Consider the following 22,139-nt stretch of genomic DNA (forward strand, 5'->3'; position numbering starts at 1 on the left):
TTCGACGTTTTGACAGAACAACGTTTCACTTTGTTTCATTTCATCAAAACGGTTTCGGCATTTTGCCTAAAGGCTATAATGGGGAAGCTCAAAACAGCTTATAACCTTGTCATTTCTGGCCTGATTTGGATGAAACATGCTGGAATGGTAGCCCCCTCTGAGGGCATGAAGCCTGCCAAGTTTCAAGGAGATGTGTGCAGGGGGTTCAGGGAAACTGCACCTCAAAGTCTTTAAAGCAAAAAAACTCGTGTCATGTGTATGTGCAGGTATGCTAGACCCTGCTGCGGCCACAAAGCCTGCCAGCTTTCAGAGAGAGAGGTGCAAGGGTTTGGGAGAAACTGCACCTCAAGCTGCTGACAAGCAAAACTCGTGCCATGTGGATGACACTGCGTGTTAAGGTGCAGCAGGGTGAAAACTGCAGGCATGTTACACCCTGCTGAGGTCACCGAGCCTGTCAGCTGCTAAGGAGATGGGTGCAGGGGCTTCTGGGCCCTGAGGCCCTGCACCCCTAGCTGCTGACAAACAAATCTTGGGGGGGGAGGAGGGGGGGTTGTGTGTGTGTGTTTAACCATGTGCCCTCACCCAGTTGACACCAAAGCAGAAAGCAGAACAGTTTAAACAATGCTGCCTTTTATGCAGTTTTTCCATCCCCCCCCCCCCCCCCCCCCCCCCCCGAGTACAGGGATTGGAGGGGACCTCAGGGAATGGTGACAGGCGCTGGTCAGCTACACAGTCAATAAGGAGAGCGCTCCTTCCCCCCCCACCCCTCCTCACCTTACTTCAGTTTCTGCTTCCCTGCAGGCAAGCCCAACTTGAGCTTTGAAACTCAAAATGTTTTGAAATTTTTTAAACGTTTCAACTTGCCTCATTTTGAGGCTGTTTCGAAGCTCTCCGTTTCATTTCGATTTCATGGTTTTGAGCTCGAAATGAGTCGAAATAGTGTCACAATGAAACTGCTGGCAAAATTTCGCCCAGCCCTGATGTCCTGGATGGAATTACACTAGACAGGCCAGAGGAATGACCTCCTGTACTGTAGCAAGGGCGTAGTTACTGCATTAGCCTGTACTGTTTGAGATGCAAGGAAGTCTTGAATGGGAGCACAGCTCTGAAGCAATGTGAATGCAGTAGAGCTGTTACGCTTCTCTCCTGGCTGTTACCTTCGTTTCACAAAGGCAGGAACCGTGGCTCAGATCTCAAAACAGCTGTTATACGGCCGTGGTCCTGTAACGCACATCACCGATGGCAGATCTCAGCGCTCTGGTTTTTAGGCACTTCCCTAGGGTCCGACTAGCTCAAGTTGAAGTCACGCTGACAGACCCGGGGTCAAGGGCAGACCCGTGTCCTTACATAGACCTGCCATGGGGGTGGGCATGCTCAGAGAGCTGCATGCGGATCATACCAATTCATACAAAACACCACTTATATCCACGTGCCTCCCTGGCATATTTATAGTTCATACAAAACACTGCTCCTGAACCCAGGCTTCTGGTCTCTTAAGTCCAGGGACCCCTGGGCCTGATGCCCTCCGCGGAGTGCCAGCTGAAGGAGGGCATTGGCCTGTCTCCTACCCACCCCTTATTCAGCTCTTGCTGTGATACGGGGAGAGCAGGGGGCTGAGCTGCTCCTTGCTTTGCTTCGCTCCTTTAAAGCGTGTCAAGCCCTGCCTGGTCTAAATTTGTTTTCTAAAAAGCTCGGCCAGCGTTAAACACCCTGCTCAACCGCGCTGAACTGAGCAGAGTTCGCGAGCCTGCGCTTTATATAGGCGTGCGGGCCCCGAGCGAGGCTGGGGCAGACAGTGCCCCGTCTCCTGCCAGCCTGAGGCGCAGGTGACGCCCCGCCCCACAGCGGTTGGCCGGAAGGGGGTGGGGCTGCGTGACCCGGAAGTGGAAGAGCTTGAGGGGTCGCGGTGCTGCTTCGCTTGCTGAGTGCCGAAGGTGGGAGCGGGTCTGGCGGAGCCAAGATGCCGTCGGAGCGGCAGCGCTGGGAGACCCTGGAGGCGCTGAAGCGCTCCAGCAAAGGGCAGCTGAGCTACTGCCATGACTGGCCGCGGGGCGAGGTGAGCGCGGGGCGCCCGGGTCGGGGCAGGGACGAGCCGGGTCTGTGGCTGCGACTCGCATGGGGCCGGGCTGGGGGAGAGTCGCCCTCCCGAGGCATAGCCTGCGCTCCCCGCCTGGCTCGGGGGCTCCTGGCAGAGGCGAGTGCCCTGGTGCCACCCCCGGCCTGCGTGTTCATCACCTCCGACTCTCTCTCTCCCCTTTCTCCCTCAGCAAAGTAGTTGGTAGCCTGCGGGCGAAGGCCACACCGGCGTTATCAGTGCGCAGCCCCTCTCGGCTCTGCTCTCTGAAACCCCCCCGGGTTTCACGTGAAGATCCCCTCACCGAGCAGAGCTTCAGTTGCTCCCGGCTGCCTCTCCAGTCTTGGTGTTGCCGAAAATCTGCATAAAATGTCAAGGCTTTGCACCTAGCTTCACTTGAAAGCGGTTAAGGATGCGAGCCATTTTTTTTTTTTTTTTTTTAACCGCCAAATGTGACTGGTTGTGGAGCTTCGTATCTGTTTGTGGGACATGAGCCAAAACCTACTGTCAGTCCCTTGTTTGGGGTACTTGGGATGATTTTGTGTCTGCCTGCGTCATGTCCAGTTTGGCTCTAAGAACAACTCCTACCCCACAGGCCTGATGTTTCCGTAAGAGCTTTCTTCTGGCTCTTTCCATAAACATTCTGAAATCTCTTTGGTTTCGGACTAGATTTGGATGCCCCAAATATACCAAATGTTTTTGAAGTGGAGGAAGTTTTCAGTCTCTGTTCTGAAAAAAACTTCACTGATCAAAAAGACAAAGATGAGCATATGTTATACTCCTTTCCCCATCCTTCAAGGCAATCAGGGTAGTGATAGGTATCTAGTTTATTAGTTAACTGGTGCCCTTATTCTAATGAACTCTGCTACATTTATTTCTGCCACTCGCTACTTTTTCTATTCTGTCATAACAATACTTGAATTCAGTTCTGCTGACTTTATGCCCATCTTCCACAATATTCAAGACTTGCCTCTGTATACACCACCGAGTAAATCTTGGGATAAGTGAAATAAACAGCAAAATGATGTAGTCAGCTAGCTTGTTGGTGTTATGGAAGAAGTGGATCCCAGGTTGGGGATATAACTGGAAGTATAAGTGGCTTTGTGGGCCTTCTTAGAAGGTGGTTCTATGCATGAATGGCAACAAGGAAGAAAATATGGATAAATTTATAGAATTAGTTAAAAGGAACATGGAATTGGCTTATTAGCTAAGGTAGCAGTATTTGCACAGAGAAACATCATGAGTGAGACCTGCATGAGTAGTTTTCCTTTTGTGTTGAACTGTTGAGTTTTTCAGGTTACTTAGAAATTCTTCCATTAGGATGTAAAATACTCCTTCTTTCTGTCTCCCCCAGGATATTTTGGAAGGATGCAAGCCCCCTCTGAAGCTGTCGTCTTATTCTGGCTGGGTTCTGGCTCGAGTGAATGCCCAGTCTATACAGGAAACTCCTGTCTCCAGAAGTTCTACGCCTAATGAATCCACTCCCCTGAAAGACCAGCTGTCCTCTCTTGTAAAAACTGCTTCTCCTGCCAGCCAGCTAGGCTCCTCTCCACTTTCATCTCCGGCACTGAGTGAAACAAAGGTAGTTAAAGACAGCCTGTGTATGTAAGCTGCTTATGAAAGGAGCATGACAACCTGTGCCTTAGCGTGTCTGATCAAAGATGGGGTGATGGTCTTGTAACACTACTCTGTTAGTTTATTGTGGGAATGCTCAGAGATCAGGGCCTTGTCCATACTTACCCCGTCATCACAAGTTCTGGTGTCTGATAGCAGTTGCCACTGCGAAGTCACTGGAGCATAAGTGCATCCAGTGTTTCAGTGTGACCTCCCACAGCATCTATGCTACCAGAGCTGGAAGTACGCCCTGGGATGGCACCAGATGCTGTGGGCAGGGGTGGGCAATTATTTTGGCTGGAGAGCCACTTAATGAGTTCTGGTGAGCTGTTGAGAAGCTCGCGCACAAATCTTTTGGAAGAGATTTTAACAAATTATAGATTTAAAAAAACCAAAAAACAATTGCATACTCAAAATCAAACATTTACTGTGACACACTTTAATTTTATTTCAAACATATTTTTGTCCTGACTTGTTTTTGAGTAGTATATGTAGAGATGATTGCAAAATAACTCTAAATAAATTCTTGCTCTTGTACGTGTGTGGGCATGGAGGAGTGGGTATGTGGAGAGGTTGCGCTCATGTGTGGGGGGTCGTCTGCATGCTAGGTCCCTGGAGCTGGCGGGAGAGGGGAGATCTCACCCAGGTAGTGCGGTGCAGGGGTGATCTGCCCCCCACCATCCAGGGGCTGAGCCCCATGTGCCAGTGGCCCTGGCCTTAGCTAGCATGCACAATGAGCAGCCACCTGCTGTAGCCAAGTGGCTGAAAAGTGGGTGGGCATTGAAGTTGGAGCCTCACATGTGGGGCAGGAGCTGCCTAGCTGCAGGTTCCCCCTGGCCTGGGTAGGTGTGTGGTGCCCAGCACATGTACCCATGGCCGCCACCGCTTCCCTGTACTACCTGCGGCCTGTAGCAGCACAGGAGGAGGAGGGGGAGGAGCCGCTGAAGTCCAAAAACAAGGGAAAACTGAGCGCTGGCATTTTACAGCTACTGGACTATGCTGTATCATTAAAATACTGGCTTACAGCTTCATACTTGGGTTACATTTCATGCTTTGCCAGGGTCTTTCTATGTGACTGTGGTCAGATCACTTACTTCAGTTCCTCATCTGTAAAATGGAGATAACTGCAGTTTCTTATGTCAGAGGGGTGTTATGAAGACATAAAAGTATTTCTTTTCCTAACTATAGTTTCTCAGTGTTTAAAGTACTCAAGACAGAGACACTGTGGTCTGCCTTGATGCCTTTTGACTTTTATAGTGCTTGCTATGTTGTTTGGAGAAATGTCCTTGATTTACCTGATTTTCTGCATAACTGTCTTCTCTGTCAGTCACTGATTTTGTTCATCTACCGTTCACATAGACCGATGAGAATGTTAATCTGCTGGAGACTAGCTACAAAGCCTGTCCTGTGGTGTTGCCATCTAAAGTTACAGAGATAGAAGGCTGCATACGGATGTATGAGGAGGTTCACAGATTAAAAGGAAAGGTAACAAATGATTTTGGTGGACTGAGGTACTATGTTACCAGGTGTGGTGATCTAGTAAAATACTGAGAGAGTTTTCTGTGGATTTAGGATGATCCTAATTGAAAATATGACTGTAGTACTTTTGATCTTGTTCATGTTATTTCACCTCCATTGCCTTGTTCATGGATTAGAGTAGTTATCTGTATCATAGCTGCTGTCTCTGTCAAAGGCTCTAACATGGCTGTTTTATGTGGAATTCCCCCCCCTTCCGACTCCCCAGAGATTTCCCTGCTTGAGAAGTCAGCAGAGTTTTGTTCAAAATGTACAATACATGATTTGCTTGTCCTCTCTCCTTGAAATCTGCAGGAGGGTCTCAGACAGCGGCAGGAGCAGCAAGAGCAGTTGGCAAAGGCAGTCTCTGACATGGCAAATGAACAGCTGAAGCGCTTTGATGAGCTGAAGGAGTTAAAACAGCATCAGGAATACCAGGACCTGCAGGAAGTGATGGAGAAAAGGTGAGGTTGGCCTTTTAGTATGTGATCTCCTAGCAAGACAGCAGCTAAGTTGGGACTGACTAATTCAAGTGTGTGATCTGCAGAAAGGCAAGGTTCTTTGAGTAGATGTGATATCTTTTATTAGACCAACTGAGTAGTTGGAAAAAAGTTCTTAGCAAGCCTTTGGGTGCAGTCACTCTTCTTCAGGCATAGGGAATCTCTGCTGTTCTGAGACTCCAAGAAAGAAGCTAAAAGTGTGGCAGGATGTCAGTGAGAATGTAAATAGGTAGAAATTAGAAAGACAAAAGCGGGAAGGGGAAGAGCAGGGGGGGAAAAAGACTAAAGGGAGACATAACGGTGATAGAAGGTAGAAAAGAGGTTGTTTAGTGAAAAAGAAAATAGTTGAAGATCAGGAAAACAAGAAAGAGAGAAGCTACAAGCATGAGAGAAGGTAGTGAAAATATAAATAGGTAAAAAGGACAGAAAAATTATTGGGTATCTGTTCATTCAGTAAGCAAAATCCATCCTGTATAATATGAATAACCAGGGTCTTTGTGGCAAAAGTAGAATGTCATCATGTTGTTTAAAGACTGTGTCTAGCATGTCAAAATAATGTTGCCCAGCCAACCTGAATGCCAGCACTTTTTAACGTTTGAGTGCTTGACTTTGCAGATACTTTAAAATATGTTAAAAGAGAATTACTGTATGTAATAGCTACATAAGAATGGGCAGGTAGGGTGTTCTGTGGAACAGTAAGATCGGAATACTGGACTTTGTGCATTTAAAATTTTGTATAAAATGGTCTTTTGGGCAAAAATAAACTAAGATGGATTGCAGACTAGATAAGAACTTGTACAGCTATTTTTTACCATGTGAAGCAGCACCTATAGTGTGCAGCAGTAGTGCAGTGTGGATAGTAAATGCTGTTGTACTGAATATGCACTTTCCCTTTTTGAAGTATGTATCTCTTGGGACTTGAGCAAGGACCCCAGGCTGATCATCTCATGAAGAAAATGCCGCATGAGTTTTTGGGGTTCTTTTGTTGTTTAAGACATTGGCTGTTCTGCAGCTGCTTGCCTGTTAGGGTTATTCTCATGCTTTTCCAGCTTTGAGTGGGTGGGATAAAGGAGACTGTCCATCTGACTGAAGTCTCCATTAAAGTAGCATGTCCATATGTTGTTTGTACTCCATCCTGATCATGTCTTGGGAGGAGATGTTTCAAAGAACAGAATACTTGCTCACTTCACCCCTCCTGTATTTAAGCTCCAAGGAAGCTCAAGGACAGCAGGAGAAGTTGAAAGAGGAGCATCGACACAGAGCAAAGGTTTGAGCCTGGGAAGGGTGCTATTGTTGTGAGAGGAGATGGTTGGCCTGTTCACTGAGATTTAGGAATTCACAGAATAACTGCTTCAGTAATGCCTCTTACAGTGGGTAGATGGAGTGAAAATGCATTTTCTAATGTTGCCCCTTTCACCAGCTAAACCCCTGTGGCAATGGAGATATTCCCATTAAATGTTTATCATAAAGGGCATATGACTGCCTTGCAGAAATAGGCCAGCAAAACTACTGCAATGTCCTTATAGGCAAACAATAAACATGTTTCTAAAGCACCTGTTTGCCCATCATTGTTGCATTTGGGGGTTGAAAGACATTTAATTTTGCCTTCCCCTTTTTTAGTGTAGCTCTTTGTTTTCTTCTAGTCTTCAATCTCTTCTGTAGTAATAGACCTTGTATTTCAATGTAGCCTGAGCTTCTTGGTCATCCCACTTACCTTGATAATTTTGCCTGAAGCTTGGATTGGGGAATGTCTTTATTTTCATTTTCCTTCTGCCTGTTTGGTTGCCAGTCAGAGATTCCAGTCAGATTTATCTTGCCCCAACCTGGTTAACTTCTAAGCAGTCAGATGTTGTACATTTGTGAGTAGAAAGAATTTATCCTTCCTTTACACATCATTAAAATCTCTCTCCAAGTATTTGGATAGAACTCTTGAAACTCCCACTGAGACTGTTGATGTTGCTAAAAGTACTGAATCTTATGTTGATTGCACTAGAAAGCTGTAATGTCAGTTGTTTTTCTAGACTCTGCAGAATTTCTGCAGTGGAGATATAAATCAAATCTGGTGGCTCCAGGAGGGGTTATTAGAAAATGATTTTAAGAATTTTTCTTGAGTAACCTTCCTCTATATGGAGCCTGCAGGGACTGTGCAGACAGAATTGTGAAATACTGTATTTCTAGACCTTGTCTATCTTTTCATCGTCATTCCCTGCTCACTCCAGATTTTAAACCTGAAGCTGTGTGAGGCTGAACAGCAGAGGCAACATCAGGAGGAAATGGAGCGCCTTCGGAAGGAGGAAGGCCAGGAAAGGTTGCGCCGCCTCTATTCCATCCAGGAAGAGGTGCTCCAGCTTAACCAGCAGATTGATCCCAATTACAGGCACAAAGACTTGCCAAGGATAGACTTCTCGGCATACAGTAACCGTGGTAACCAGATCTGTGGGCTCGTGTCAGGGCTCATTCGCACCACCAGTGAGGTAATGGGGCTCTAGATTTCCTCTTAACTTTGACTTCCTGTTACTTTAAAGGAAACCTTTAGAAATTTGATAGGTCAGCTAATCATGAGGTCCAGAGATGCTGTGTAGGTACAGGAAAGCTTATTGATACATGTCATATGCAGTGATCAATCTCAAAAGAGAGAGAATCCTTTCCTGCTACTCTTGAGATGTTCCCTTGAAAAAGGCTTATAAAAACTTACGCAGCTTTTAATGGAGAAAGGAGACTTGCTGCTAAAAATACGATAAAATATTTCTGCAATATCTCTCTTTCCTTAGACAGTTTTGGAGTTGGAGTGAGTGCTTAAAGAATTATGAGCTAAATGTGCAGTGTTCAGTAGGGTTCAGCACTCGCAAGCTTTCCTACAGCCTTTAGGTTTTTTCCCACAAAAGCTTCTTTTCTCCATGTGAAATGTAGACTGATATACAAAACTTGGCTTTTATATAAAACACCGGTTCCACTCTGGAATTTGTTGTGGACATGTTAGGCCTGCCAGTTCTCTGTTTCAGTAGGTCTAGAAACTCTTGTAATTCAGACTTTATCTGGCATTTGAATTAGCCTCTGTCCAGTGGGGTGAGAATAATCTGGATCTTTGAACAATGTGGACTTGCTATCCTAGTGTGGTGGTCTTCTTTGATATTTCCCATTCCTGCTAATGAGCCTTGCCTGGTCCTGTTACTAGATCCTGTGTTGGTGGCAAGTATACAAGGCTAGTTCGTTCTTAGCATGCTAAAGAAGCTGGTATTAAACCTATGGCACTTGAATAGTTTATATTTCAGTAAACCCCTCCCTGTATGTAGAATGTGACGTTTACCTAGCTGAGGTCATTTGAGCCCAGTTTTCTCTTCTGCCCAGAGCAGGGGGGTCAGACTAGAAGATTTACAAGGTCCCTTCTGACCCTACATCTATGAATCTATGGATTTGAAAGTGAAAATCTGTAGTTATTGGTACATTTCAAGTCTAGGAGACAGACATTCTGCTTTGCCTGTTGTGCAGTTGCAGAAAATGACTAATGGTCATAAACTTGCTTCTCTTGAGTGAGGCAGACAATTGCTTGTTCTGGAAGATGCATTCTGGGCTTTCCATAGCATTGTGCTGAATGTTGCACCTTGGGCGGAGTGGACATTGTGATTTGTTATTAATATTTGCGTTGCCTTAAGTATGGACCGCCTCCCATTGTGCTTGGCCCTACATGAACACAAAACAGCAGTCACAGTGCTTAAGACTTTACAGCGTGCATTGGGTTGGCAGCTTTTCCTCAAGTATCAGGGTGCTGTTGTTCTAGGGGCTACCTGTCATCTACTGGTTTTTGCATATGGGGATTAGCACTGACTTTAACTTGCCTGTTTGTTCTTTCCTGGTAGAGAGGATTCCCTTCTCCTGTAGATGTGGTCAACACTGAGCGAGTACTGCAGGAAATGCGAGGGTTAATTTCTAGCATGCAGCAGGAAATTGCTGCAGCAGTGGAGGAGAAAAAGAGGAGGGATGAAGAAGAGGAGAGAGAGAGGCAGAAAGAGCTACAGAAAAAAGAGCAGCTGAAGGCTCAGGCTCCAGTCCCTGCTCAACATCCGGGGGGGAAACAGCAGAAAGAAGGTTTGTTCATTCCCACCCCTCCTGTAAAACCTTCTCTACTTCAGTGCATTCCATTGTACTGCTAGGCTAAAAACTCATTCAGAACCATGTAGGTTGAGGGAGCATCGTCAATGGGGATTCTGGCTTTCCCTGAAAAAACAGATTCTCTTATTTAAAAAAAAATGCAGATTCTCTGACACCTGCCCCATAAATCTGTGATTAAAATGAAAGGCCCCTTGCCCCTACCCACATCCCCTGTGAGAGGGGGCTCCCAGCTGCCAGGGCTACAGGGCCAGGGACCCAGGTCCACAGCCCCCTGTCCCCATCAGGAGGTGGCAGCTGCTGCAGCAGACCAGAACCCAGCTCCCTGCCTGCTTGTTGCAGGCTTTGGCTGGGGAGGGGCTGGTTCCCCACCAATGCACGCACTCCCAGGGTGCAGGGGGGACACATGCCCCGTCAGGCTTGGGCTCCTGCCCTTCTGCCCTCCCCCAGGACCTCTGCAGCCCAGTGGGTGCAACCCAGTACTGCAGGGCAGAGCGAGGCTGCGCAGGAAAGCCGCTTGCCACTGAGTTCCACACTGCCCTGGTGAGGTGTCCCCTGCATGCACAGCAGCAATGGGGGTGGCAGCACGGAGTTGTGACCCTCACTGCTGCTGCACGGGCGGGAGATGCATTGCCAGAGCAGTGCGGAGCTTACAGTAGCAAGCAGCTTTCCTGTGTGGCCCTGCAGTGCTGGGTCACACCTGCCAGGCTGCAGAGACCCCAGGAGAGGGCAGGTGAGCGGGAGCCCAAGTCCTTAGTGGGCAGCCCACCCCTGCCCCACATACAGATCTGGGGGACAATGGGTCCCCCCTGCCCTCTGGGAGTGCACACAGCAGTGAAGAGCCACCCCCTGGACAAGCTGCCCGTGGTCCTGTCCCACTCCCCACCAGGGCCCTGCAGCTGCGTATTGGAGCCCTGGGCCCCAAGCCCCATGCACCACCTGGCTGGGCAGCAGCCCAAACCCCAGTCCTACCCAACTCCCTCCCTCCCTATGGGGGCCTCAATCCCCCCACCCCACACTTACCTGTTGATGACAGTGATGATGCATAAACTTGTTATGTTAAGTGAAGCAGAAGTTGTCAACCCTGGACAAATATGCAGCGTGGTGGGACAAAATGACTATGCTTGATTATGTGCCTAGATTGCTAAAAAAAGTAGCCCAAAATTCTTCAGTCCTGCTTTTACAGTCATACAAAAACGCTGCTCGGACTGAAGTCCAGTTTCCAGAGATGGGTACTAGTCTGCAAAAGGAGGAATTTATTACAGTTTGCAATGCCTTTCTTAATTGGATTCTGGAGAGGAACAAAGCTGCACAATTTCTGGGTCATGTAGGATTTGGGAGGTTCCTTTAGTTCAGACAATGTCTTATTTTCATACAGCTTCCTTAGGACTTCAAACTAAAGCTGAGGAGAGCACAATGCAGTGGTATCAGGAGCTTCAGGACACTGCTGACCAGTGTGTTTCTTCCTTCAGTGGGATTTCAGACTGCAAAGACAATCAGGTATGAGTCGTAACTGTTAACATTGGTAGGGCAGGGGTTGGCAACTTACAGCTTGTGGGCTGGATCTGGCCTGCAGAGGCATTGGATCCAGTCCATGGGCATGGAGCTTCAGTGGCAGGGGACTTCAGCTGCAGGTGCTTTCCCCATGCTGCTGCAGCAATGTGGTAGCTGTGGGCAAGCCCTAGCATCTGCCAACCCACCCACCTCTTATCTGGGGGGTTGTTTTGGCTTGCAGCCAGAAAAGATTGCCCACTGCTGCGCTAGGGAATCTTTCTTTCTTTCTCTGCTCCCTGCCTATTTGCCTCATGTCTGCATTTTTTTAGATACTGATATAAAGCATGGACAAACCCTATTGGTTCAGTGAAGCCTTCAGGTTTTAATAGGATTGAAACCTTGAGACAGTATAATATGAAAACAGAGGCCACTGTGTGTTCATAGCAATTTACTCTTTACTAATGCTTCTCAGAAAACTATTTTTTTTAAATACTGCAGCAAAGACTTGAGCTGCATAAAGGCTTGACGTATGTCTGACTTCTAATTAAAAAGGACTGTGGGAGAGCAAATTTTCTTAGATGCAGTAGACTTGATCCTGTCCTCTCTACACATTATATATGTATCTTGGGAAATCAGACACTAGATGTTCAGACTTTCCAGATGCACAGTGGTGACCACTGCAGACTGAAAGATGTGATCAATGCCTTTTCCTTTCACTTTCATGGAAGCTTCATTTGACAAGCTTCTGTTTTATGTGAAGGAGACTGGCATATTGCTGTCTCAGAATGAATTCTGCTCTCGTTGTGGGGATGCTCTTCTACATCCAGGTGATCTCTTGTTGTGGGGTTCTGGGGTTGATTTTATTCAATGCTTCGGCCCAAGTCCCTCAAGGGGCAGGATGCCTCTGGCATTTGAATGCTCTTAACTCCTATTATAATCAATAGAAGTCAGTGACAAGTTCCTCCTTACAGAATTGGGTCCCTTGAGTAGTATCCTCTGTTGTGGTCTGCCTCTTTGGTTTTGATCACACGTTTTATTTGAAATGGTTCTGACAGCTTTTCAAATACAGGTGAAGAAGATCAAGATGGATCTCCAGAAGGCAGCCACTATCCCTGTGAGTCAAATTTCTACCATAGCAGGTAAGGAAAATGAGGCGGCTCAACAGAGATACTGATATCCTATAAAGATATAAGAAGGACAGTTAGCTTATGTAGAATAGTATCTCTGCTTTGCTCTCATGCTGGAGAACTACTCTGCATGGAGTCCAGATCTTTGCCATCTGAATTCATAGTTTGGATGGACTGTTCCCCATTTGTGTGGCAAGTAACTGACTTCAGCACACCTTTTAACTGGATTTAGAGCACTTCCAAGGGTTAGGGTTTGGGGGTCTTACTTCTTCCCTTCAGAATATGGTGCTAACTTTGTGGTGGCTGATGTGGTCTCATTTGATTTAAGTCTTGCTTGCTGGCCACTTTCTAATCTAACACTTCCTCGTGATGTATTTACAGGCTCTCAGTTGAGAGAGATATTTGACAAGATCAATAACCTGCTCTCTGGGAAGTCTGTGCAATCTGGAGGGCGAATGGTATCAGTGACTCAGCATCCACAGGGCCTGGATTTTGTTTATTACAAACTGGCAGAGAAATTTGTGGTGAGTCAACTTTTTGTTAATTTGAGGTGTTAAAGGCAGGTAGTGTGTTAAGAGATTCTTTTGTAAGCTGACCTGTTTCTTTGGCTACTTAAAGCTTAACCATATAGGAACTTATCACTGATTTGGCGGGCAGGGGATATGCTTTTTAAACTTTTGAAAAGAGCAGCCCTGCTTCCTCCTTCATGCTTTGGTTTGTGGAGCTCCTTAGGACTCCCAAGAAGTGTGTAGGAACGATGTACAGTGCCAATAAAGTGTTGATTGATATTTAACTTATGGAACAACACAAACCCACGTCTGCACTCTGATTTGGTGTTCAATAACATGTAACTTGGCAAAACTGAAACATGCCTTTTAGCGTGTCAGTAAGAGCCTAACTGCAGAGTCTCCAGAATAAGCTGCCAACACCTCCAATTGAGATACTGCAGTTGTTAATATGACATTGCAGCATTTATTAAAAGTGAAGGTATTTTCTACTCTTCACTTTCAGATGGCTGAACTGTGTTGGTTCACTTTCTAATTTGGCATCCCTCTCTTGTGATGGGGTATGGATTTTATCATCATTCCCTAATCTGTGGAGCACGTGGAAGCATTAGAAGCTTTTAATAAAGGAAGGGGGTCAGTTAAAAAACAATAACAATGTTTTATCTTTGAGAATTAACTTGAAGTGGCTGTGGCATGTCTTCTTATATTTACAGAAACAAGGAGAGGAAGAAGTGGCTTCTCACCATGAAGCAGCTTTCCCAATTGCTGTGGTAGCTTCAGGAATCTGGGAGATACACCCCAGGGTGGGAGACCTCATCTTAGCTCACCTGCATAAAAAGTGTCCCTATTCTGTGCCATTTTACCCTGCATTCAAGGAGGGGACTTCAATGGAAGATTATCAACGGTAACTTCTCCATCTAAGAGGACTTAAGCAGAGCTTTGCAAGGGGGGTAACAGGTATTGGCTGAGAAACTGAAGCTAACAGGTGGGCTTTTACACATAACCCTCAAATCTAGGAGGTTTTGTATCATAGAAGGTGGTACCAGCTTAATCTAACTGGGAAAAAAAAAAAAAAGGAATCTCTAATTAGAGTGGATGTAAATATTCTTCTACAATATTGCCTTAGTCTTTTGAGCAAGAGGAAAAACTAAAACTTCCTGATCTTTCCAAACTGGGTGAATTGCAAAGAGTCATAATAGCATAAATGGAGAAAACTGTATGTTGAAAACTTGCTGTTATTTGTCTTGGGATGAAGCTAGTAACACGGGCATGGAGGTTTGGGTCTAGAGATTTTTTTTCCTCTGTCATAGGAACATAGGACTGAAAAAGTTCTCCTGGGCCATCAAGTCCCATGTCTATGCTGTCTGTAATTTGACATTAAATTCTTTATCCCATTACTGAAGAGGCAGCCTTTGCCAGAATTCTTGCCCATTCTGGCATATCATTTGTCTTTATTCTTAACTTTGTTTTCTAATTCATAGGACACTTGGTTACCAAGTTACAGATTCTAAAGTAGAACAGCAAGATAATTTCCTTAAGCGGATGTCTGGAATGATCCGTCTTTACGCTGCTATTATTCAACTCCGGTGGCCTTATGGAAACAAACAGGGGGTATGTATGCAGGGTTTTAAAAAGCAGCACTTGGGTTCTTTAGACAGGAATAATGTGAACTAAACTTGATTTTAAAACATATTTTAATCCAGTTGTTGGGCACCTATACACATTACAGACCTCTGCTCCACATGTGCTAATTAGCATGCGTCAGAGTAGACTTGATTAATCAAGTCTGCTGCAATAATTAGTGCACTCCAGCAGCCTCCGCATCACATGTATTCAATGTCCCCGCATTTCAAAATGGCGGCAGGGGTGCTTTAACTAAAGCTCATTGATCGAGCTTTAGTTAAAGCACCCCCGCTGCCATTTTGAAGCACGGGACACTGAATACACATGACACTGCAGGCACTTTAATTAGAGTGACTCTCAGAGCCACTCTTATTAAAGTGACCCCCACCTTGACACCGAAGCATGTGTATAGACACCCATTATGAATGAAGATAAACTATGTTTAAAGGGATACTGTCATATTAAGTCTTTTTAAAATTGACCAATGAAAAGTGTCTGATAATTATCCTTTAACATTTTTTCTGGACATATTTAAAGGAATTTATTAAAAGTAAGTATACTATGTCTATGCTACAAGCACTTTACTGGTACAGGAATGCTAGCATGTTCTCCTGGCAAAGGACCCGTAATCTAGATTCAACTATACCACTAAGGGCATCTATACATGTGCTCTGGAGCGGGGTCTTTTATTAGAGCAGCTCTGAGAGCCACACTAAAGTGCCTGCAGCATACTGTGTACTCGGCATCCCCGCGTTTCAAAATGGCTGCAAGGGTGCTTACATGAGATGCAGAGGCTGCTGGAAGGCATTAATTTGCACGCTCCAGCAAACTTGCCACAGATTCTATGTATACTAATTGGCACACATCGGAGCAGAGCTCCATCACGTGTATAGGTGCCCTAAATCTGCTTTGCTTCATAATCATGTAGTTGACATTTACACACTCCTAAATAAAACAACCTCTATTGTTAAAAGGCTAGTTTTGCTGGTGCTGCATTATGTCACATGTAAGCTTCTGATACAACTGTCAGCCTGGCTTCATCCTTCATTGCAGCTCTGATCAGTATAATTGTGTTGACTTAAGTCTATAATGTAGCTATAGCCCAATGATTTTCCTGCTTCTCTCTAATTCTTGTAGGGCTCTTATTATAACAGAAAAACCAAATTGGCACAAAAAGCTATCCTAGAATAACTGTTTGTTGGGAAAGATGAATGTGGGGAAAATCTGACTGTTTTTGATGTGGTGGCATTTTTTTGCCAGATGCGAGTAGCTTTCTTATTCTTTCAGACACACCCTCATGGGCTGAATCACGGATGGCGCTGGCTCGCTCAGATGCTGAACATGGAGCCTCTGGCTGATGTGACAGCTACCCTTCTCTTTGATTTCTTAGAGGTGAGTGGTGTGTTCTAGCATGAACCTAGGTAGCAAGCTAAAAATTTAAAAAATGAGATTTGAGAAGGTGATGGCAGGGAGTATGATTATAGAGAATCTCCAAGACAACGTACTGGAAGTGCATGGCAGTGATAAGGAAACAAGGTGCTGATGACATGGTGGGATGGGAATGTGTGTGGTGAGTTTCCTCACCTTAGAGTATGTGACATTTAAAATACAGGAATATTAAAAACAAAAAAACCCAGCACCCCCTGTCCCCCCCCAATGGATAAAACGTAGGCTTGGCAGGATTTGATTTTTTTTTATTTTTTTTTTTAATTGATAAACATGGGCAAGGGTTGATTGCACATGATAATTGCAGACCAAAAGAAAAATATTTCTGTCAGTAATCATTGAAATGTATAGAAAGGCAACATAAAAAAAATTTGGGATGGGGAAAGGAAATGCAGGGCAAGGGGCACCACATGTTCACATGGCAGCTGCTGCAGGTGGGGTGGGGTGAGCCGTGCTGTGCCACCTGTGAACTGCTCCTCTGGCAGCAGCTTGAGTAGCTGCTGCAAGAGCTGATGGTCATGCTAGTAGGGCTGTGCTGAAGGGGTGTAGTTGGAGGGGCAGGGCTGTTGGCAGTCAGGAGCCCAGTGTTGCTAGCTGATCACTCTACCCAGGTCCCAGGTGGGGATTTGGCACCAAACTCTGTGAGCCCAGCCTCACCCCTGTATGATCAGAACAGGGGGCAAACTCCCGCCAAGCCTGGCCCAGCTCCTGCGTGATCAGGTATAGTTTCTTGATTTATGGTTATTATTTTTATATATATTTTAACATTATTTTATAAAACTTTTAACAGCATACTATGATTACTAAATTGTCTACCCCCCACACCCCTAATTTTGTGCAATCCTGAAAATTTAAATCAATAAAAATAAAAAATAAAATGCTTAGAAATAAACATTGATTTTTAGCCATTGGAATTATTAAAAAAGAAAAATTGAATTCTGCCAAATGTAACAAAATGCCTATTACTGCAGATGGGCATTTCAATCTTGGTGTTCCAGAAAGGAGCATCACTATTTCTGGGCTCTAATAGAATTAAGCTGCTTACAGACGTTAAACCCCTCCTCCCAAAAAAACACACTTTATTAGAAGCAGCAGCGCGTTAGTTGGACCCGGCTCCGCAGCATCTGTATGGATTGGGTGCTTCAGCGGGGCTTTATGGCGCTTTTATCTAATAGCTGATTGAATCAGCTATTAAATAAAAGTGCCAAAAAGCCCCACTAAAGCACCCAATCTATACAGGCATCAGGCAAGCCAGGTCCAACTAATGCGATGCCTGTTTTAGGCATGTGCTGGGCTTGACGCAGGAGCACCCTGATTTTAAAGTGGAGTGCTGTTTTTGGGGAGGTGGGGGTTGTTTGTTTGTTTGTTTGTTTTTAATGTCTTTAAGCAGCCTTATTAGTTTTCCTTGTTTGATGTTGGGTCCAAATATTTTTCCTGGAGTTTGATGCAATGTACAGGCAGCCATTACTGAATGAATTCTCAAGCATTTTGCTTCCAGCGTATAAATGAGTCTTTTTCACGAGTATAATTCCCATGTCTGAAACCTGATGTTCACATGCCCCTGTGGCTTTCTGTGCCATAGGTGTCTGGCAATGCTCTCATGAAACAATACCAGGTACAGTTCTGGAAAATGATGCTCCTTATTCGAGAAGACTATTTTCCCAGGTAAGAAACTTGTAATTAGACACCTGAAAAATTAATGATGGAACTTTCACTTTTGCATTAGGATTAGATGCTTTTGCATTTGTATTTAGATCTACCCATGTTAGTGTCCCTGATGACTGATTAAAAAATGTTCATCTTCTCTTATAATTGTCATGACACTGTCTGTTTTTAAATTCTTCTATCCTATTTTAAGGTTTTACTTTTGGTGCTCAGTCTTGTTCATCTCTCTGCAGGATTGAAGCAATCACCAGCTCTGGACAAATGGGTTCTTTAATGCGATTCAAGCAGTTTTTGGAGGTAAAATGCTTTGTATTTGGGTTTATTTCCCTTTCCCCCATCCTCTTACAAATGTCTTGTTCAGTCAGCAAGGCTTCTGATGCCTCCTGATTTTCCCCCCTCCCCCAAAAAATGACGGACTTTTGGGTCCATTCTGATTTTATATGGTTTCTTACTTAGTCTATTCAGCTGTCATCATAGTTGATTCCAAAACATGTTCCATTCACCCTCTCCACCCCCTCAAATTTTTTGAATGGGTGTGATTCTACAAGAAAATTCTTTCAGTTACTCACTGATGTCCTCTGGGATGGTGGTTGCGGTGAGAGGAGAAACTTCAACTCAGGATTTACAGCTGTGCTGAGTCATTGTATTTTATAGGAGCTGGGCCTCCATGTTCTCACGGGGACTGCTGCACAGATTAGATATCATGTGAGCAAATAAGTTAATTATCCAATAATTTTAGAGTAGACTTTTGGACTATACTGCACAACCCCGCCTAGCTTTATACTCAATGTATGCATTCTTTGAAGAAAGGTTTTACAAAGGTGTTAAGTACTTAACATCTATATAGTTCTCATTTTGAAAGAGCTTTGCAGATATTGACTGACCTTAATACATTTTCACCTACCATCCGTTTGTGAGGTTATTGTTTTAAAACAGGTATTTTTACTAACTGAACCTTTAAAGAGGGAGTGTGTGATAGATATAGCAAGAGTTTCTCAAAACAAATTTGAAGAGAAATATTTAATAAATTAGAGATGGATTCCTTACTAGGTTATAAATTTGAGTTTGTTTCTCTAATTGCATTTCAAACATAATACAATGAAACTTCTACAAATAAGAAAAAATACAAATATGAACTGCGTGATAAAGGTTTTTGTTGCAAGCTGCATTAGATGAATACAGAATCATTACAAATTATTTATATATTTAGCAATTTGGGCATGCAGTATTCTGAGCTGCTTGAGCTGTCTTTTCAGTGTTTAATGAGTAGACCATAAATCCAGTTGTTTATTCAAATTCATTCAGTTGGCCAACTTAAAATGGTCACATTTGGTTAATGGTATTTGTTTGTGTTCCTGCATTTATAGCAGCCTTTCTGGGTAGAGTTTTTTTCTGTGCATTTTGACTATATTGTTTCCCTGATGGTGGTTGTGGAAATTTCTGTAATGCAGTCAGTACTTTTCCTATTGTTTTGGAATTGCTTTCACTGGTTTTAAAAGAACTGTTTGGTTTGTGTTTTATTTCCTTCATCCTCCAGAAATGTTTGCAGAAGCAGGAAATACCTTTACCGAAAGGTTCTCTGCAGTCGTCTTTCTGGAGGTCATGAGGCAGATCCTTCCTATTTTCATCTTCACAGGAGTCCAGAGGATTTCCTGGTCTGGCTTCCTGTTTCATTTGGGGACAAAATAAATAAAAAAATAATAATTTCTATTGTGTTTTTAACATATGTGGTTGTTTTATGTTGAACAGTGTTTCAGGAACCCTTCTTTGTCTAATTTATTTTGCAAATTATTTTAAACCATTCTGTTAAGATTTGATTAACTTTGTAGATGTTATTGTGCAGTAAATTATGGAATATCAGATGCTTCTTCATGTCTTTACTGTGTTTTTTAATAAGTGTCAAATGTGTGGAAAGTATCTGAAAGTTACACTGGACTCCAGAGTTTATAGTAAGCAGTGACACTCGGGGATTTCGCACACAATTGACAGTCTGTCCAGGCTTTCACGTGATGCCGTGGAAATGGAAGTACTTCAAGGTTTTATGGAACCTTAGTTATACTGAGGTCAAAATCTAAAAAATTAAGCTTTAAAAATCTATTTTTGTATTTCATGTGTGCAGTTGTTTAATTATGTTGATATGGTTGCATCCTGTGGAAAAAAATGTTTAAATTGCTAGCCTAAAAGTCCCCAAAAATAGGTAGAGGTGGTTAGGCTTACATGGCTGCTTTGATTTCTGTTGAATGTCACTCTGCTTTGAGAAACTCAGTATTATCTGGGGGGGAAATGCTTTTCTCTGGGGAAGACCTCTTAAAATGAACAACTTTTTAAAGTTTTAAAAACCTTGCTCTTCCCTTGCGAAAATGTTTTTATTTATATTGGACAGACTTGATTTTTATAATTACAGTAGGTGATACGTTGTTTGCTAAAGAACACTTCACTGAACAAAAAAAGCTTTGCAGCTTTGTGAGTAAGTAAATAAATTAAATGTAATATTTTCACCAAGAGTTTCTAGAGAAAATTCTGCATTCATGATCCATTGCATGAACTGAAAGTTAGGGTTAGTCTAAAAAATAAGCATGGAAGAATACTTAAGAGACCGTACAGATACTTTGCTTTCATGTGAACAGAAAAAGGAGTTTCCTTGGCTTGTTCCAGTATGAACTGAAAGGTAACACAGACATATATTTAAAAACAGCCTTTATAATTTTAACCAGTTTCTTTCTTAACAAAGAATATATCAATTTAACTGCAGATTGTGTATACAGTAAGGTGATAATTTTATACTGTGCTAATGTAATGGATTATGATGAAAATAGTTCATTTTAGAAACTTACTTGGAAAAAATATTCATGCTTAAACGTTGCAATGTTACTACTTCCTGTGGGTGCTTCGGAAGGTGAGCAAGTGAGGCTCTGAGAATCTTTATTGGGTCACTCCATGGGGCATATGATTATGGTAAGTGAGATTTGGATGTGATCTTTAACATTTAGCTGATGGTATGCACTCCATGACATACCTTTCAATGGCCTATGTGAAATCTGTTTATCTAGTTCCTAGCTTCCATGGCTCTGCACTTCAAAAAGCCCTTACCATCCTCACAACTGGATAGCAAATTGATGCTGACAGGGGAAAAAATAAATGAATAGGGAAATTAAAATAACATCTCCGGAGAGGTGGCATACCCACAAATAGCGTTGGGTAGTCTGGGAAAGCTACTGGCATTGCATGTTATGTGTCTGTTTGAATAAATAGACCAGTAGCTTTTACTCCAGGCCCCTATCCTTCCTGCAGCTTTTCCCACCACATTCCTAATATGCTTCAGTCATATCCTGGATGGGCCATTTCAGATGGGGAGATAGTAACTTAGTTTGCAAACTTCTTTATTTAGCCTCTCTGCTGAGATTTAACCCTTTCTAGTGAGAGCTGACACCTGTATTGAGGTTTTGTCCTAATTGAAAATGAAGCGGGACTGCACAGAACTCATTTTATATGGTCTGTGTAACAGCTATCAGATGGTTGGCACTTACTCATGGTTGACATGGGCTGTATTTGAAGCAGTGAGAAGTGAAAGTGTCTCTTGTTCCAGACTCCCCCGGCTTATTCAGTCCTCTTGATGCAATCTTTAATTCAGAAATGGTAAATATAAAGGCTGTTCTTTGGTGAAGTTATTTACTGACAGTGCTTAAGCTACAGTGTTTAAAATAATATGCATCTAATAGCTGAAACTTTCTAGAATTAATTCTTCCAGGAAGTGGAAAAAGTGTCCTTGGCATGCAATCTAGTTTGATTTTTTTCTTTTCTTTTTTTCTTTCTTTTCCTTTTCCTTTCCTTTTCTTTTCAGGAGGAGATTTAATAACTTAATGCATAGCTCAGTTTTACCAAACTTACCAATAAACTCAGTTTTATTTGTAGTCTTGTGGTATTTATCTTTTTAAAGCTGTTGCTTTTGGAGTCAAATGATCATGTGAGAATCTCAGATTTCATTATTTTTAATAGCAAGTTTCTACTTCTCAAAGTTACTGAGAAATGCTTGGAAAATGTGATCCATGTGTCTGAGAGGCTCAAACCAGAACACACATAAAAATTACTTAATGTTTATTATTGATTTGTAAGCCCATTTCATGGTTTTTGAGGCCTGACTTTGTATGTGTTTGGCAAGACTGACAATTGTTGTAGAATATTTTAAAGGATATTTTGGGGAGACTTTCAAAGGCATAAAGAGCAGTTATATGCTCAAGTACTATTAGTGCCTTGATAAATCTTATTCATTGCTTATTTTTGCATAGTTCTTTCTGTACAGAATAAATAAGATTGTATTTAATGACATTATGAATATCTGACAGTTATGATGTTGTTTAGCCATCTTGAATCAATTGTCTTTATACTGTTGTAAATATTAAAGATTTTATTTAGCTAATTTCTAAAATGTGTGGATCATGTTTTATAACAATACTAAAGTTGGGATGGC

At 43.3% G+C, this 22,139-nt stretch overlaps 1 protein-coding gene across 2 annotated transcripts; it reads left to right on the forward strand.

Annotated features, from left to right (window-relative positions):
• The first annotated feature begins 1,873 nt into the window (after nt 1–1,873).
• GLE1 (GLE1 RNA export mediator) lies at nt 1,874–22,088 on the forward strand. 2 transcript variants are annotated; one of them, XM_014610605.3, is made up of 16 exons: nt 1,876–2,056; nt 3,429–3,656; nt 5,048–5,173; nt 5,519–5,667; nt 6,910–6,970; nt 7,923–8,177; nt 9,561–9,789; nt 11,189–11,310; nt 12,374–12,443; nt 12,813–12,955; nt 13,651–13,841; nt 14,419–14,548; nt 15,848–15,952; nt 17,589–17,671; nt 17,905–17,968; nt 19,209–22,088. In XM_014610605.3, exons 1-16 carry the CDS (start codon nt 1,961–1,963, stop codon nt 19,275–19,277), a joined length of 2,121 nt encoding a protein of 706 aa, XP_014466091.2. In that variant the 5' UTR covers nt 1,876–1,960; the 3' UTR covers nt 19,278–22,088. The 2 variants fall into 2 exon arrangements, with proteins under 2 accessions (XP_014466092.1, XP_014466091.2); XM_014610606.3 differs by lacking the exons at nt 17,905–17,968; nt 19,209–22,088 and adding an exon at nt 16,618–16,726 and having other exon boundaries at nt 1,874–2,056; nt 17,589–17,672.
• The last annotated feature ends 51 nt before the right edge of the window (nt 22,089–22,139 follow it).

Source organism: Alligator mississippiensis, chromosome 12 (assembly GCF_030867095.1).
Source record: "Alligator mississippiensis isolate rAllMis1 chromosome 12, rAllMis1, whole genome shotgun sequence".
NCBI lineage: Eukaryota > Metazoa > Chordata > Crocodylia > Alligatoridae > Alligator > Alligator mississippiensis.

Coding starts and splice junctions, on each gene's coding strand:
- GLE1 (XM_014610605.3), top strand. CDS start 1,961: ATGCCGTCGGAGCGGCAGCGCTGGGAGACCCTGGAGGCGCTGAAGCGC. Junction 2,057..3,428: donor ATGACTGGCCGCGGGGCGAG/GTGAGCGCGGGG, acceptor TGTCTCCCCCAG/GATATTTTGGAAGGATGCAA. Junction 15,953..17,588: donor TTCTCTTTGATTTCTTAGAG/GTGAGTGGTGTG, acceptor TCTGTGCCATAG/GTGTCTGGCAATGCTCTCAT.